The 19359-nt window shown below is 39.9% G+C and overlaps 1 protein-coding gene across 3 annotated transcripts in view; it reads left to right on the forward strand.

Annotated features, from left to right (window-relative positions):
- Positions 1 to 17770, forward strand: part of LOC127832552 (helicase ARIP4-like) — a 50361-nt gene extending 32591 nt beyond the window's left edge. For all 3 annotated transcript variants that reach the window (XM_052358063.1, XM_052358065.1, XM_052358064.1), the window contains exons 17-23: positions 1326 to 1440; positions 2010 to 2174; positions 4612 to 4713; positions 5869 to 6050; positions 8481 to 8623; positions 12479 to 12799; positions 13334 to 17770. In XM_052358063.1, the coding sequence (XP_052214023.1) occupies positions 1326 to 1440; positions 2010 to 2174; positions 4612 to 4713; positions 5869 to 6050; positions 8481 to 8623; positions 12479 to 12799; positions 13334 to 15444 (3139 nt within the window). In that variant the 3' untranslated portion in view covers positions 15445 to 17770. The remainder of the gene's footprint in view (positions 1 to 1325; positions 1441 to 2009; positions 2175 to 4611; positions 4714 to 5868; positions 6051 to 8480; positions 8624 to 12478; positions 12800 to 13333) is intronic.
- The last annotated feature ends 1589 nt before the right edge of the window (positions 17771 to 19359 follow it).

Raw genomic sequence — 19359 nt, forward strand, 5'->3', positions numbered from 1 at the left:
CATAGGTACATTGATCATGACTCGCAGATGAAATAATGATGAAACTTGACCAGGATGTTTGTCTGGACAATATCTAGGCCATGTTTGACATTTGGTAAAGATTGAATAAACCGACTCCTCTCAGGTGAGCGAACTAGGGCCATCTTGGCCCTCTTGTTCCTTATATGGCTATATATGGGCTATGGCTAAAGTAAAACCTTGTGAACACTCTAGATGCCACATTTATTGTCCAATCTTCATGAAATATGGTCAGAAGATTGGTCTCAATGATATCTTGGATGAGTTCCAAAATGGTTACGTTTGCTTGAAAAACATGGCTGCCAAGGGGCGGGGCATTTTTCCTTAAATGGCTATATATATAATAGTAAAATCTTGTTAACACTGATCTAGATGCCACATTTATTGTCCGATCTTCATGAAAATTGGTCAGAAGATTCATCCCAATAATATCTTGGACAAGTTAAAAAATGATGCCGGTTGGTTGAAAAACATGGCCGTCAGGGGGCGGGGCATTTTTCCTTATATGGCTATAGTAAAACCTTGTTAACACTTTAGAGGCCACATTTATTTTCCGATCTTCATGAAACTTGGTCAGAAGATTTGTCCTAATGATATCTTGGATGAGTTTGAAAATGGTTTCGGTTTCTTAAAAAACATTGCCACCAGGGGGCGGGGCATTTTTCCTAATATGGCTATATATCATGCTTTAGTAAAACCTTATTTACACTCTAGATGCCACATTTATTGTCCGATCATCATGAAACTTGGTCAAAAGATTTGTACCATTGATCACTTGGATTAGTTCGAAAATGGTTCCGGTTGGTGTAAAAACATGGCTGTCAAGGAGCGTGGAATTTTTCCATATATAGCTATAGTAAAACCTTGTTAACACTCTAGAAGCCATATTTATTGTCCGATCATTATGAAACTTTGTCAGAAGATTTGTCCCTATGATATTTTGGACAAGTTCAAAAATGGTTCCAGTTGCTTGAAAAACATGGCTACCGGGGGGGGGGGCATTTTTCCTTATATTGCTTCATGAATCTTATTGAAACTTTGTCAGAATATTTGTTTAAATGATGTCTTGGATTTGTATGAAAATGGTTCTGGTCTGTTAAAAAACGTGGCTGCCAGAGGGTGTTCACTATTCATGAAATTTGGTAAGAACATTTTGTTCTAATGACATCTTGGGCTGCACAGAACAGGTCAGTTCCTTTCCTTTCAGGTGAACGACTTTGGGCCTTTCAGGCCCTCTTGTTTATTTCAAGTTGATAAAGCCCAGTTTTCCCATTAGGAGGCTCCATTCATGTATGTGTACATTTCAGGGCCGGTTCCCTAGGGATCAACCTGGTGGGAGCCAATCGTGTTGTGGTGCTTGATGCCTCATGGAACCCCTGCCATGACTGTCAGGCCATTTGCAGAGTCTACCGCTTTGGACAGGTTGTTTAAATTACCCCCCTTTTTTAAAGCTCGATTTCATTGCATGCGTACCTCTAAGGCTTATCGAGTCAGTTTCCTGGGTAGAACCAGTACTTGGTTATTTTTGGGAGATCTGAGGAACGCTGCCACAATGGGGAACGAATGCACGAGCTCCCAGTTGCTAGGCGGACACCATATCCACTACACCACATTGACCTTGTGTTTGAAAGGTTATGAGTTTGATTCCTAATTTGGGAGATTTCAAATTATCTTTTCTCAATTTCAAAATAAGATTTTATTTCTATCCAGGAAGCAGATTTGAAAGTGTCTCAGTAATTCTCATTATCTAGACATGTACCTGCTGATATAGATACGTTCGAGCTGTGCTAAACTAAACTATTCAGCTGTCTCGATTTATTCTCAGTTGAGTGAGCTGATATCTAAATCTTCGTGCAAGGAAGACAAAATGCCTGATATTTTAATGCTATTAGTCACCAGAATGAAGAACGATTTGTCACATGTACTTGGATGTTTGACAAAAATGGCTTCATAAAATTAAACCAAATTAACAAATGAGCATTTTTAATCAGATAAAGCCAAGCTACATCTACCGCCTTGTGACTGAAAATACTATGGAAAAAAAGATCTATGATCGTCAGGTGAACAAGCAGGGCATGTCGGACCGTGTCGTCGATGAATTGAACCCACAGAATCAGTTCCGTAGAGAACATGTGGATAAACTCATGGTTCATGAGGTAATTGATCGCAAAATGTCTTACATATGGGCCGTGCTCTGTGAAAAGGAGGTTTAATGCCTGTGCATAAAGTGTCGTCCCACATAAGCCTGTGCAATCTAATCAGGGACAACACTTTCCGCCTTAAACTGGATTTTTGCTAAGAAGATACTTTTGTTAAACAGAAAATATCATAAAAGCGAAAAGTGTTGTTCCTTACAAGCCTGTGCAGATGGCACAGGCTAATCTGGGACGACACTTTATGAATATGCCCCCTTTTCAGAGAGCCCAGCCCATATAATTTTGTATGTCATCATTGAATGATATGTTTGTACTTTTCTGTAATAAAAGTGTGATTACAGTTAAAAAACTAGAACATTTTATGCTAAGTGATTATTGTTCTGAAATGTGAAAATTCTTATAACTGATTTGTTTTTTATACGCCAGTTTTAACAAAACGGGACGTATTATAGTTTCACCTTGGTGGCGGGCGGGCGGTTGGGCGGGCGGGGCGGCGTCCACAGCAGTGTCCGCTCTCTAATTCAAATAGTTTTCATCCGATCTTCACCAAACTTGGTCAGATGTTTTATCTAGACAATATCTAGGTCAATTTCGCATATGGGTTATGCTGGGTCAAAAACTAGGTCACAGGGTCACTTAGTGCATTTCAAGCATTAAGCACTGTGTCCATTTTCTAATTGAAGTAGTTTTTATCCGATCTTCACCAAATTTGGTCAGAAGTTGTGTCTAGATGATATGTAGGTCAAGTTCAAATATGGGTCATGGTAAAGTTATCAAGTTGTCCAAAACCTTCAAACGGGCGTATCTTGTGACAGTTTGGCACTCTTGTTGTGTGTGTTTTAAAGTTACATGCATGTTTAGAGACAATTCCATGCGCCTTTGCTTAGAAGAAGGTTCGGACATTTTTAGTCTTGGTTATCTTAATTGCCAAACTGAAAATCTAAATGAATATCAATATGCAACTGCATCAAGAACTCTGCAAATCACTATTTTATATGACATGCAATTAGCAATTGTAATAAACAATTCAAAATTAAAATGGCATTAAGCTCATCAAAAATTTAGCACGGCTTCCTACATTAAAAAAAACACACACTAAAGAACTCTATGTTTGTTATCAGTTATTATAATCAGTATTATCACTTCTATTGATAGATAAGTACATCACAGGCCAAGTCTCTTTAAATTGTTTTGCGATTTTACAGTTTGCAAAATTTTCGACAACCTTTATAAATTTCACGCGTCTTTAATCCGCTATTCACACGTTTTTATGCCCCCTTTCGAAGAAAAGGGGGTATATAGTTTTCGCACTGCTGTCAGTCAGTCTGTCACTCTTTTCGTGTACGCTCTCTAATTCAAATAGTTTTCATCCGATCTTTACCAAACTTGGTCAGAAGTTGTATCTAGACAATATCTAGGTCAAGTTCGAATAAGGGTCATGCTGGGTCAGTGCACTTAGTGCATTTCAAGGATTTAGCATGGTGTCCGCTCTCTAATTGAAGTAGTTTTCATCTGATCTTTACCAAACTTGGTCAGAAGTTGTATCAAGAAAATATCTAGGTCACTTAGTACATTTCAATAACTTCTATCAAAGCGTTTATTGGGGGCATATGTCCTCCTATGGAGACAGCTCTTGTTTACTCTAGGTCTGAGGTGCAATTAACTTGTCCTGACCAGTTTAGAGAGGTACAATTATGTATGGAATGACCAAATTTTGATCCAAAGAATGAACGGTGTTCGGAATTGAGGAGATTCCGGTCTTGAGGAGATATTTTACACATGGTTTTATAGGGGGAACAAATTGGACCGGACAATTTCTCCGGTTTGGGACAATTTCTCCGGTTTGTAGAGGATTCTGGTATAGAGAGGATCCAGTTTAGAGGGTTTCCACTGTATAATTCCTACTGTATACATATGTATACTCTAAAGATTTTTATTAATTTGATCATCTCTCTGGGAAATAGGGGCTTAATGCATGTGTGTAAAGTGGGACCACACTTTCTGCTTTCATGGAATGTTATGTTTCAAGGAAGTCTCTTCTTTAAGAAAATCCAGTCTAAACGGAAAGTTTTGTCCCACATGCTAATCTATGACAACACTTTACGCACATGCATTAAGACTTTTTAAAATTCTTCTCTCCCAGACGGAGGCTCAGTTGTATATCTTTGTAAATGTGACATATAGGACGTGTTTTACGCTCTGTTGTATATCTTTGTAAATGTGACATATAGGACGTGTTTTAATCTCTGTTGTATATCTTTGTAAATGTGACATATAGGACGTGTTTTACGCTCTGTTGTATATCTTTGTAAATGTGACATATAGGACGTGTTTTACTCACTGTTGTATATCTTTGTAAATGTGACTTATAGGACGTGTTTTACACTCTGTTGTATATCTTTGTAAATGTGACTTATAGGACGTGTTTTACTTCCAGAATAAAGAGTTTCCAGAGTTGGATTTCTCAGATGTCGCGCAGTTCAGCACAGACTGTGTGCTCTGTAATGTTCTCCTCAATGAGGGACACTGGCTCACTGCTGTAAGTGCACAGTCTATGGGTCTAGTACCACAAACATACTTAACCCTTTCCCACTGTGCAAACAACATAAAAACAGAACAGCCTGCGAGTTATGAAAAAAAAAAAAAAAAAAAAAAAAAAAAACTCTGGCTATGATCTCTTTTAAACCACAGGCCTTGGTTGTCAGTGATGTCTGACATGGTCATAATTGACTGTGAGACCCTCCCCCCCCCCCCCGGTTGGATTGGAAAAAATTCAAGGGAAGGTAATAAGCTTTGAAGGGAGATGATGTCTATACCTGCCAAATGATGTCTATACCTACCAAATCATAAATAGAAATTTTATTTCAAAGTGGCGCAGTAGTAGGCATTGTGTTTGTGACAAACACATCTCTTGTTGTGTCACTAGGTCAAAGGTCAAGGTCACTGTGACCTCTAAAAAAAAAAAAAAATTCTGACAAGCTTTCGCAGCCGAGCGTGGCACCCGTTATGAGGTGCTCTTGTTTGAGTTAAGCCTGACTCCACCCCGAGTTTAAGGAGGAATATTTGAGATTGCTTAGATTTGAGATTATTCGTGCGCTGACCAAGATCCTGAGTACTCGGCTGAGTTGAAACTCAAATCTTATCTTTTGAACTGAGGTAAAGAAATGAGAAAATGTCCATAATACTAAGCCATGGTCGCATTTTACTGCCCCTATTTGTACTCTACTCAATACTAAAATCTAAATCTAAATGGTTCATGAGATAATGGCTCGCAAAATCTCCAGGGTACATGTATATGCTATGTATGCAATCATAAGGATGATTTGTTAGTACTTTCAAGCGTGTGTGTGTGCGGGGATACTGAGTCCAGAATTAATTTAATCTCTAACCACCTTGATGTGGTTGAACATGACATATTTATTTGTTTAAAAGTTATAAAAGAACATACATACACAACTGCTACCTTCTCAAAGATTATTTGTTGTTAAAAAAATAATTCTATAATTAACATTCAAAAACAATGTTAAATAAATACATATTATATTTTTTCTGCAACAGTAACTTTTCGTACATGTATATGATAAGTTTATGTAAATATACTATGTAAGAAATATCAAAGGCAAATTTCTTGTTCAAATATAAACAAATACTGAAATAGAATTGTAACACATATGCTGTCTTTTTCTCCTTTTAGAAACCATTCACACATGAATCGCTGCTGATTGATCGCAAGGAGCTGAAGTTGACAATGAAAGAGAAGCGCCTGGCCAAGCAGAGTTACGTGATGGAGAAGAGGCTCAACGTGTCGTACAGTCGTCCCTCGTACTCTGCGTACTACCCGCGTGGTGGGGCGGGGATGTATCCAGGAACAATAAGGTGAGCGCCATGGACATTTCACAAGTTGGTGGGGTGGGAATGTATCCAGAAACAATCAGGATAGCAATATATCCAGGAACCATCAGGTGAGCAATGTACCAGGTAACCATCAGTAGAGCAATTTATCCAGGAACCATCAGGTGTGCAATATATCAGGGAACTATCAGGTGTGCAATGTATCAGGGAACCATCAGGTGATTATCGGTGAACCATCAGGTGAGAAATGTATCAGGGAACCATCAGTTGAGAATTGCATCAGGGAACCATCAGGTGAGCAAGTTATCAGGTAACCATCAGGTGAGCCATGTACCCGGGAACCATCAGGTTAGCAATCTATCAGGGAACCATCAGGCGAGCAATATATCAGAGAACCATCAGGTGAGAACTGTATCCAGGAACCATCATGTGGGCAATGTATCAGGGAACCATCAGGTGAGCAATATATCCAGGAACCATCAGGTGAGCAATGTATCAGGGAACCATCAATTGAGCAATGTAACAGGGAACCATCAGGTGAACAGTATATGAGGGAACCATCAGGCGAGCAATGTAGCAGGGGACCATCAGGTGAGCAATGTATCAGAGGACAATCAGGTGAGAAATGTATCAGGGAACCATCAGGTGAGAGTGGCATCAGGGAACCATCAGGTGAGCAATGTATCAGGGGACCATCAGGTGAGCAATGTATCAGGGAACCATCAGGCGAGCAATATATCAGGGAACCATCAGGCGAGCAATGTATCAGGGGACCATCAGGTGAGCAATGTATCAGGGGATCATCAGGTGAGCAATGTATCATGGAACCATCAGGTGGGCAATGTATCAGGGGACCATCAGGTGAGCAATGTATCAGGGGACCATCAGGTGAGCAATGTATCAGGGGACCATCAGGTGAGCAATGTATCAGGGGACCATCAGGCGAGCAATATATCAGGGAACCATCAGGCGAGCAATGTATCAGGGGACCATCAGGTGAGCAATGTATCAGGGGATCATCAGGTGAACAATGTATCATGGAACCATCAGGTGGGCAATGTATCAGGGGACCATCAGGTGAGCAATGTATCAGGGGACCATCAGGTGAGCAATGTATCAGGGGACCATCAGGTGAGCAATGTATCAGGGGACCATCAGGTGAGCAATGTATCAGGGGACCATTAGGTGAGCAATGTATCAGGGGACCATCAGGTGAGCAATGTATCAGGGAACCATCAGGTGAAAAATGTATCAGGGAACCATCAGGTGAGCAATATATCAGAGAACCATCAGGTGAGAACAGTCAACTGTATCCAGGAACCATCAGGTGAAAAATGTATCAGGAAACCATCAGGTGAGAATAGCACCAGGCAAACTATCAGGTGAGCAATGTACCCGGAAACCATCAGGTGAGCAATTTATCAGGGTACCATCTGGTGAGCAATGTATTATGGAAGCAATCAGGTGAGCAATGTCTTAGGGAACCATCAGGTGAGCAATGTATTAGGGAACCATCAGTTGAGCAATATATTAGGGAACCATCAGGTGAGCAATGTATTTGGGGAACCATCAGGTGAGTAGTGTATCAGGGGAACCATCAGGTGAGCAATATATTAGGGAACCATAAGGTGAGCAATGTATTAGGGTAACCATTAGGTGAGCAATGTATTAAGGAACCATCAGGTGAGCAATGTATCAGGGAACCATCAGGTGAGCAATATGTAAGGGAACCATCAGGTGAGCAATGTATTAGGGAACCATCAGGTGATCAAAGTATTAGGGAACTATCAGGTGAACTATTAGGGAACCATCTGGTGAACTATATCAGTGAACCATCAGGTAAGCGCCATGGGCAGTTCACAAGATGGATGACCAAAAAAGGAATAATCTTTCGAATAAAAACTTTGTTAAAAAAATGGCAAAAGTGTTTCAATTTAAACTTAAAATCGAAGAACTTTTTAATGGGTTTATTCCCAATTAACATGCAAGACATTGAAAACGTTAATTAAATGTACTGTAGTACTGGAAGATCAAATAATGGAAATGGAAAGCTAACAGGAAAATGTAATTTATGATGTTGAAATGCAGATTATTAAAAGAAGATAACATGAAAAATAAACATAAAAAATCATGCATTTTTAGTCACAGAACAAACATTTGCTTCACATTGTTGGCAAATTCCTAAAGTTTGTTCTGGTTAAGTTCATCTAAAATTATGCAGTCCTAATTCGATTCTTATTGCCCACCACAGCCACAGGGGTCGCACTGACATAAAAATAATAACATAAAAAATAAATGTAACATCTTACATTATTAGTCACAGAACAAATATGTGCTTTCGAGTGTTTGCAAATGCTGTAAGTTTGTTCATTGATTCAGATGAACTTAGAATTGCAGATATTAAGTACATCTCAAATCTTTCAGTCCTAATTCCATTCTTATTGCACACCACAGGGGTCGGGATGGCATGGTTCAGCGCCCTATCGCCAGTGTGAAGCCCATGATCTCCACGCCAGTCCCAATGAGACCCAAGATAGTAGCAGCTCCACAGGTCCTCAAGCCGGGCGTCTCGGTTCACCAGGTGCTTACCACCACAGGTGAGTGGTGCAATGAATTTGATAAAGTGCTTACCACCACAGGTGAGTGGTGCAATGAATATGATAAAGTGCTTACAACCACAGGTGAGTGGTGCAATGAATATGATAAAGTGCTTACCACCACAGGTGAGTAGTGCAATGAATATGATTAAGTGCTTACCACCACAGGTGAGTGGTCCAATAAACATGATAAAGTGCTTACCATCACAGGTGAGTGGTGCAATGAATATGATAAAGTGCTTACTACCACAGGTGAGTGGTGCAATGAACATAATAAAGTGCTTACCACCGCAGGTGAGTGGTCCAATAAACATGATAAAGTGCTTACCACCACAGGTAAGTGGTGCAATGAACATGATAAAGTGCTTACTACCACAGGTGAGTGGTGGTGCAATGAACATGATAAAGTGCTAACCACCGCAGGTGAGTGGTCCAATTAACATGATAAAGTGCTTACCACCGCAGGTGAATGGTGCAATGAACATGATAAAGTGCTTACCACCACAGGTGAGTGGTGCAATGAATATGATAAAGTGCTTACCACTGCAGGTGAGTGGTCCAATAAACATGATAAAGTGCTTACCACTGCAGGTGAGTGGTGCAATGAACATGATAAAAGTGCTTACCACCACAGGTGAGTGGTGCAATGAATATGATAAAGTGCTTACCACCATAGTTGAGTGGTGCAATTAACATGATAAAGTGCTTACCACCACAGGTGAGTGGTGCAATTAACATGATAAAGTGCTTACCACCACAGGTGAGTGGTGCAATAAACATGATAAAGTGCTTACCACCATAGTTGAGTGGTGCAATTATCACGATAAAGTGCTTACCACCACAGGTGAGTGGTGCAATTAACATGATAAAGTGCTTACCACCACAGGTGAGTGGTGCAATTAACATGATAAAGTGCTTACTACCATAGTTGAGTGGTGCAATTAACATGATAAAGTGCTTACCACCATAGGTGAGTGGTGCAATTAACATGATAAAGTGTTTACTACCATAGGTAAGTGGTGCAATTAACATGCTAAAGTGCTTGCCACCACAGGTGAGTGGTGCAATGAACGTAATAAACGTGTTGGATTGTGGAAGAATTCAAAATAAATATTGAGTAATATTTCAGCCTTACTCTGGGAAAAAGAGTTCATGTGAGAAAAGTGTACAGGCTAATCAGGGACAACACTGAGAAAAGTGTACAGGCTAATCAGGGACAACACTGAGAAAAGTGTACAGGCTAATCAGGGACAACACTGAGAAAAGTGTACAGGCTAATCAGGGACAACACTGAGAAAAGTGTACAGGCTAATCAGGGACAACACTGAGAAAAGTGTACAGGCTAATCAGGGACAACACTGAGAAAAGTGTACAGGCTAATCAGGGACAACACTCAGAAAAGTGTACTGGCTTATCAGGGACAACACTGAGAAAAGTGTACAGGCTAATCAGGGACAACACTGATTTTAAAGTGTACAGGCTTTTAGGGACAACACTGAGAAAAGTGTACAGGCTAATCAGGGACAACACTGAGAAAAGTGTACAGGCTAATCAGGGACAACACTGAGAAAAGTGTACAGGCTAATCAGGGACAACACTGAGAAAAGTGTACATGCTAATCAGGGACAACACTGAGAAAAGTGTACAGGCTAATCAGGGACAACACTGAGAAAAGTGTACTGGCTAATCAGGGACAACACTGAGAAAAGTGTACAGGCTAATCAGGGACAACACTGAGAAAGTGTACAGGCTAGTCAGGGACAACACTGAGAAAAGTGTACAGGCTAATCAGGGACAACACTGAGAAAAGTGTACAGGCTAATCAGGGACAACACTGAGAAAAGTGTACAGGCTAATCAGGGACAACACTGAGAAAAGTGTACAGGCTAATCAGGGACAACACTGAGGAAAGTGTACAGGCTAATCAGGGACAACACTGAGAAAAGTGTACAGGCTAATCAGGGACAACACTGAGAAAAGTGTACAGGCTAATCAGGGACAACACTCAGAAAAGTGTACTGGCTAATCAGGGACAACACTGAGAAAAGTGTACAGGCTAATCAGGGACAACACTGAGAAAAGTGTACAGGCTAATCAGGGACAACACTGAGAAAAGTGTACTGGCTAATCAGGGACAACACTGAGAAAAGTGTACAGGCTAATCAGGGACAACACTGAGAAAGTGTACAGGCTAGTCAGGGACAACACTGAGAAAAGTGTACAGGCTAATCAGGGACAACACTGAGAAAAGTGTACAGGCTAATCAGGGACAACACTGAGAAAAGTGTACAGGCTAATCAGGGACAACACTGAGAAAAGTGTACAGGCTAATCAGGGACAACACTGAGGAAAGTGTACAGGCTAATCAGGGACAACACTGAGAAAGTGTACAGGCTAATCAGGGACAACACTGAGAAAAGTGTACAGGCTAATCAGGGACAACACTGAGAAAAGTGTACTGGCTAATCAGGGACAACACTGAGAAAAGTGTACAGGCTAATCAGGGACAACACTGAGAAAAGTGTACAGGCTAATCAGGGACAACACTGAGAAAAGTGTACAGGCTAATCAGGGACAACACTGAGAAAAGTGTACTGGCTAATCAGGGACAACACTGAGAAAAGTGTACAGGCTAATCAGGGACAACACTGAGAAAAGTGTACAGGCTAATCAGGGACAACACTGATTAAAGTGTACAGGCTAATCAGGGACAACACTGAGAAAAGTGTACAGGCTAATCAGGGACAACACTGAGAAAAGTGTACAGGCTAATCAGGGACAACACTGAGGAAAGTGTACAGGCTAATCAGGGACAACACTGAGAAAAGTGTACAGGCTAATCAGGGACAACACTGAGAAAAGTGTACTGGCTAATCAGGGACAACACTGAGAAAAGTGTACAGGCTAATCAGGGACAACACTGAGAAAAGTGTACAGGCTAATCAGGGACAACACTGAGAAAAGTGTACAGGCTAATCAGGGACAACACTGAGAAAAGTGTACAGGCTAATCAGGGACAACACTGAGAAAAGTGTACAGGCTTATCAGGGACAACACTTTCTGCCTAAACTGGATTTTCCCTACAAAGACACTTCCTTTAACCCTTTCCCACTTAGAAGCAAAGTGAAAATGGCAGTGTGCAATCAGCATGAAACCAGAACAACCTGCGAGTAACTCGCAGTCTGTTCAGGTTTTATGCTGTTTGCTGCTCATCAGTATCTAAGGGTTGGTAATGAAGCCTTTAAAATTTGAATATATTAAGAAAGGTATTTAATTGAATGTATCTTTCTAAGGGACTACAAAAGCGTCAAAATACGTATTTAAGTGGTAAAGGGTTAAACGACTGCACAGGCTATTTTGGGAAGACTGTTTACACGTGTACATTAAGCTCCATTTCCCCAAAGCAAGGCGCATATCTGTCATGACACCAGCTTTCCTCAGTTTGAAGCATTTATGTAATGTCTATATATCCAACAATAACATGGTGGTGGTTTGTAATAATGCAAAAGCAGATTTCAATTCTTAATCCATTTATGCCTAGTGGACTCTCCCATCCTTCTAAATTGGATCAATTTATTTCCAAAATTAGGGATGTCTAGTATACCGGTATTTATTTCTATATTTAGAATATTTCTTACAGAAATTCCTGTAAGCAAACAGCGCAGACCCTGATGAGACGCCGCATCATGTGGCGTCTCATCTGGGTCTACGCTGTTTGCCAAGGCCTTTTTTCTAGACGCTAGGCGTAAACGGGTTAAATTACTGTGATGCAAATTTTACAGTTCAGAATTATATTTATGTGTGTAAAAGATGCATGACGAGAACCTGTTCTATCCTTACTATATATAATTACAGAGATAGTACTGCCCGGGACTAACACAACCACTGAGGCAGGTACAACAGAGCCCAAGAAAATCCCTGCCGGTCAGCAAGTGCTGGTCATTCGCACTCCTAAAGGGGTTTACATCCGCACTCCAGACGGTAAAATATTTGCCGTACGGTCCAAGCCTCAGCCAGACTCCACCTCTCCCCTGGATACGTTGGCGAACACAGGATCTAACCTCAGTACAGGTGGCGTCACAATTGTGCGGCCGACTACCACCACCACTGTCAGTTCACAGGGAAAGACTCCTACAAGTGTCACTGTCATCAGACCAAACATTGTGTCAACATCAAGTGAGTTGTATAGTATCTGCTTTAATGACCACTTAAGTACAGTTTCCGTTTTTATGGAACTTTTCATTTAAAGGCAGTCTCCTCTTAGCAAAAATCCAGTTATGCCGGAAAGTGTTGTCCCTGCTTAGCCTGTGCAGACTGCACAGGCTTATCTGGCACGACAATTTAGGCACATGCATTAAACCCCATTTTTCCAGAGCAACGCTCAGTTTTTGGACACACTAACTTTGGATTTGTTGTTGTTGGTGTAGGAGTTGTGAAAAAAGCTTTTGTTCTTTCTTAACATTGATGTGAATCATTTTATTCAAAGTAACTTAGTTAAAAAAATGTTAAAATTAATAATCTTGTCTTTACAACAGAAAATTGGTTTACAAGATTTTTTATTTATTTTTTAGTTTTTTTCCCCCAGTATTTTGACTTATTTCTGTTATATGACAAAGATGATTTGTTTTATTATTTCATTAACTTTATTTACTAAATATTTTGATATAATACTGGAAAATTTACTGAACCCTTCTCCCGTATTTTTTTCAGAGCCCTTGACTATCATTCGACAAGGGCCCGGCCCAGTCAGGACCATCATTCCTGTGACACTCAACAAGGGAGCCCCTACCATACTAACCAGCAAGGGCTCTGGCACAACGGCCAGCCAGATAGCCACAATCGCAGCCCAGTCACAGAAAATCAGCACCGCAACAATCAACAGCGGAACCAAGATCAGAATTGTCACACCCAATACCAGCACAACTGGGTCTCCCAAGATTGGCCCCATAACCACGCTCCAAACGCTTGCAAACGGTAATAAGAAAATAATATCAAACAGTCTGGCCTTTTCTGGAGGCACCACGGTGATTCGTAAAGTTATACCAAAGCCTGGACTACAGACCATTAAGAGGTTGGCAATGCCGGCTTCCATGGAGTCTGGTGTTAGTGCAAGTGGTCTATCTGACGTAAAAGATTCAGGCAAAAAGACTGAAGAAGAGAACAAAGCAGCAGCTGAAGAAACTTCTGAGAAATCAGAGGATATGTCTGAGGAAAAAGACTCTGCCAAACTGGTAACCAAAGATGTGTCATGGAATTTACCTCCAATTGATATGAAAGCCATAAAATTGCCACAGTTTAACGCTGACAAACCTATGGCTTCTACAGGTTTAATAACTGAAAAGGTAAAGAAGAGTGCTAAGAAGCCTTCCAAATCCAAAGTGAAAGAAATAAACATTGCTCCTAACTCAGGGAGTGCTGGAAATTCATTTGATATGCCAGCGAGTAAAGTCAGTAAACCAAAATTTACACTATCTGGAAGTCCTTCAGATTCTAACTTGTCAGGAACTCAATCTCCATTAAGTTCCATGAGCGATCAGTCCAACAGCTCTTCACAACAGTCTCAGATAGGTTCGAACCATGGCAGCCTGCCATTGAGACCATCAGAAATCGATCTTCACGAAATGAAACTCACAAGCAATCCCAATTCAAGCTCAAACTTGTCACAAATGTCAGCAGACAGCTCTGGGTTCAGGAACTGGAACCAGGGTTTAGGAAATTCTGGTGCTGGAAACCAGTGGGAGAACAGTGCAAAGTCGATGTCAGGTTATGCAGGTAATCAGTTCCAGTCTAGCAACGTCAGGCCACAGTACAGTACAGGATTTAGTCAGCCCTCCTTGCAGAATCCAATGCAAAACATCCAGACATCTGCACAGGTTGGAGGGTTCTTCAATCCAGGCATCCCCGATAACTCTGTTGCTAATAACAGCATGTCAGATGTAAATAATCCGGGGATTTCACAGAGTAAAAGGTCTGCGGGTCAAACTCTGCTTCAGACACAGGCTGGAATGTACAATAGCAATCAAAACATGTTTGGCAACTTTGGTGCCCCCACCTACTTAGATAGCCAGCAGATGAATGCCAACAAGAACATGCTGCCGGGATACGGCAGTCAAATCATGGGCTACAAAGCACCTGTGAGCAATACGATGCCATTTGGACAGGCGGCCCATACAGCGGGTACAAATCAGAACGTTGGAGACTTTACAATGAGCGGTATACATAACAACTCCAGTTTCCTGTCCGAGCTGACTGAAACTGACGATAATTTCCTGTCTCAGCTGGACGATTCTAGCCAGGGCAGCAATAGCGACACCCCTTTAACATCATCAACCGCTTCAGCGCAGTATGGAAATCCAGGGGGCATGAATGTCGGAATGAACATGATGTCCACTAACAACATGGGACAGTTCAACCCATCCGGCCAGGCAAACTTCGACATGTTCTCTCCACAGCCGCATAATCCAGGATTTTATCCAAATTTCGGGAACAATCATTTCAATGCTAACTTTGGCAGCCAACAGCCTATGGGCATGTCACAACCTGGTGGATTTCCGGGGGGAAATATGTATCCTATGGGTGGAATAATGCAGCCCGGCATGTTTCCGTACACGCCTTTCGCCCCGTATCCATACGCCCCTATGATGGCTCCCATGCCCTACTATCCGATGCCATTCCAGCCTCAGTATGGAGCCCAGGGAACCACTATGGGGCCTCAAGCCATGGGGCAGCAGGGCCCACAGATGGCAGCAGCCTCTGGGATGGTGATGCCTTTGGGGGGACAGCAGGGGGACGGGACTTTCCAGCCTGGAATGGGCAATTGAATGAGGTTTATGAACGGCAACATGGTATATGAGCTTGACCTGGGAAATTGGGGTTTAATGCATGTGTATAAAGTGTCGTCCCATATTAGCCTGTGCAGTTTGCAGCGGTTAATCAGTGACAGCACTTTCTGCCTATACTGGATTTTTGTTAAAAAGGGGCTTCCTTTAAAAGAAAAATTGCATAAAAGCAAAGTGTCGTCTTAGTCGGTCTCTGATTAGCCTGTGTGCACTTCACAGGCTCATCTGGGTTGTCACATAACTCACATGCATTAAGCCCAGTTTTCCTAGAACAAGGTCCCAATAAGGGTTTTGAAAGGCTACATAATATATGATGTGTATCATTTTGTTAGTAATATAAAATTAGATCATTTATGTGAAAAATCAAAGAATCCTATTTTAATAGGCGTTTGTTAGAGGCATTTGATATTTGCGTAGTTTTGTTCCATGTATGCAACTGCAGCAGCATGAAAAATCATTTTTGGGACAGCAACACTGTTGATTTTCCATTAAGAAATGTGTGCAAGGTCTTGTGTAACTACTGGGACATGTAGTACCTGACCATGTGATAGAGTTGTGAATTGTGACCTGTTTTTGGTGTAAACAATGGGTTTCGAGTTGAAATCACCTCTTAATCATGCAAGAGTGTTATTGAAATTTCCTTATGTTAAAAACTGATAATTGTGGGAAACAAACATTGTCCTGTAATATATGAACAGTGACCGTTTCTAAAACTGCAGCTAAAGAGATCATGCTAGAAGCATTAAAGAAAGCATCATGAAGAATCGGGATGGAGAGATTGAAAAAAAAAATCTTGAAATTTGAACTAGCAATCAAATTATTATGATAAGTTATCAAGTTAAACATGTTTTTCACTTTTTGCAGTACTTAATTAATTGAATAAATTATCAATAGTTCATATTTTTACATGGTAAAGTTATTTGCCAATGTATGGTCAGCGCACCTGCTGATCTGTGAAGAGTCTGTATATAGTTAAGTATATACACTTCTATGTATTAAATCATGTTGTTCTTGTGTTGATGTTTTTTTACTTTTTGTATTATTAACTGAAGTAGTGTGTGTGTGTTGATTGCAAAGGACGATTATGAACCCATGTCAATCCATACATTTGCTGTAACTATTATTAAAGTATTTGATTGTAATAATCAATTAGTTATGATACCCCAAAGATCTTGTATATATTTTGCTATTGGCGTGCAATATGGTTTTACACTTTTGCTTATGGTTTTAATTACTTACTTTACTGTTAGGTTTTGTATTGAGTAATTCTATCTCTAGAATTTATTTCAAGAAGATCAGACATGTTGTGTAAAACATGTGTTCATGTTTTTACTGTTTAGCTTCCTCTGAATATGAAAAATAATGAATGGCGCAATATTACTTTTTTCAGAAAAAAAAGTTTTGTTGAAGCATACAATAACAGTGGCCTATGAAAGATACAGGTTTATCAAACTTTGTTTAAGAAAACAACAAACGTATTTATTGGTCCTGAATACACTTCATAAAATTCATGTGCGCATCAAGCAATGATAGAATATTGCATGGATTAGAAGACGAGCAACAAGGATGCTAATGGGTGTTCTGTTCCATTATCAAACTTACTTATTTAAATGTTTGTTGTTTGATGACAGATCAGTGCTTGCAGATATGCCAATTTTGTTGTTTTTTCCATTGTTTTAATATGCAACTCCTCCCTATTTGTTCAGTATTTGTTGTTTGCAAATGTGTATATTAGAATAAAAATGTTTTCCTCTTTATCAAAATTTAATAACATAGTCATGATCATCCTTTTCCATCACTTATGATCATGTGTATGTTGAATTATTTGTCAACAAGAAAGGTTGATACAAATTAAACGACCAAAAGTCAAAATGTTGAGCCTCTCCTATTTGATCTTTTAAATGATATATCATCATGTTCTTAATCATGTTATTGTTAACTTTATCATTGGTTTTCTATTGCTTTTTGCCTCCACAACTTTGTCCCGTAAATTCACTGTCATTACATTGCGCATTCATTTACAGAATTTCTCACAGACATTAGTTTTTAAATAATTTCAGGAATTCAGTATTTCATTTCCATGTTAGGGATGTCTTTAACTTAAACATTTCGCCATTTATGAACTAGTCATTTCACCGTCAGTTTTTGCCATATACCTTCCCCATGTAGTATTGAAATACAATTTTTACATTATAAATTGTTAGATGTTTGCATTGTAGAACTCCACTGTCACCACTTCATTTCCCGTGTATTGTACGTATATTCAGTGTTGTGCAGACAATGTATAGAATAAAAAGTACTTCTGCAACATTGTGTTTGAATGTACGTTTCTTTTTACAAGAGTGATAAAACTTTTAATAACATTTTAAGCATTATGCCTTGAAATATATTTTATCTTGTACAACCTACACCCATATGTGAAATTCCATTTCTATTTCCTACTTCGTACAGACAGAATAATGAGTGATAGTTTATTTAAAAAAAAATAACTGTACAATGATGGTTAAAATGTTTCATTTATCATCATGATAATGATGATAATGCCAATTATAGATGTATTAATAAATATGATAATATTTAACACAATAACTTTTAAACAAAGAAATCGCATACTGTAATGTATGATACTGTTAGTTCCTATATGAATAATTGCCATTATATAAATATATATACAGTATCTATATTCACTGTAACTCCAATATAACGCGGATGATGGGGTCCAAGCCATGCGACCGCATAATACACGCATCCAAGCACCCCCAGCGTTATTAGCGAGGCTGTTTTCGGAGAAAACCCGAGCTATTGTCATAGCCTGCTCGTCGTCCGCCGTAGGCCTCGTGCTAAAACTTTAACATTGGCTCTAAAACCAAAGTGCTTCCATCTACAACTTTGAAACTTCATATGTAGATGCACCTTGATGAGTTCTACACGCCACACCCATTTTTGAATCACTAGGTCAAAGGTCAAGGTCACTGTGACCTCTAATATCAAACTTTAACATAGGCCTTAAAATCAAAGTGCTTCCACCTACAACTTTGAAACTTTATATGTAGATGCACCTTGATGAGTTCTACACGCCACACCCATTTTTGGGTCACTAGGTCAAAGGTCAAGGTCACTGTGACCTCAAATATAAAACTTTAACAAAAACCTTAACATTGGCTCTAAAATCAAGGTGCTTCCACCTACAACTTTGAAACTTAATATGTAGATGCACCTTGATGAGTTCTACACGCCACACCCATTTTTGGGTCACTAGGTCAAAGGTCAAGGTCACTGTGACCTTTAATATCAAACTTTAACATAGGCTCTAAAATCAAAGTTCTTCCACCTACAACTTTGAAACTTCATATGTAGATGCACCTTGATGAGTTCTACACGCCACACTCATTTTTGGGCCACTAGGTCAAAGGTCAAGGTCACTGTGACCTCTAATATAAAACTTTAACAAAAACCTTAACATTGGCTCTAAAATCGAAATACTTCCACCTACAGCTTTGAAACTTCATATGTAGATGCACCTTGATGAGTTCTACACGCCACACCCATTTTTGGGTCACTAGGTCAAAGGTCAAGGTCACTGTGACCTCAAATATAAAACTTTAACAAAAACCTTAACATTGGCTCTAAAATCAAAGTGCTTCCACCTACAACTTTGAAACTTCATATGTAGATGGACCTTGATGAGTTCTACATGCCACACCCATTTTGGGTCAATAGGTCAAAGGTCAAGGTTACTGTGACCTCTAAAAAAAATCAAAAAAATCTGACAAGCTTTTTGCAGCTGAGCGTGGCACCTGTTATGCGGTGCCCTTGTATTAGATACAGCGTTATAACAGAGCGCGTTACATTGGAGTTACAGTGTAATACCAATTATACATATATAAGAACCAACAG

Source organism: Dreissena polymorpha, chromosome 5, assembly GCF_020536995.1.
Source record: "Dreissena polymorpha isolate Duluth1 chromosome 5, UMN_Dpol_1.0, whole genome shotgun sequence".
Lineage (NCBI taxonomy): Eukaryota > Metazoa > Mollusca > Bivalvia > Myida > Dreissenidae > Dreissena > Dreissena polymorpha.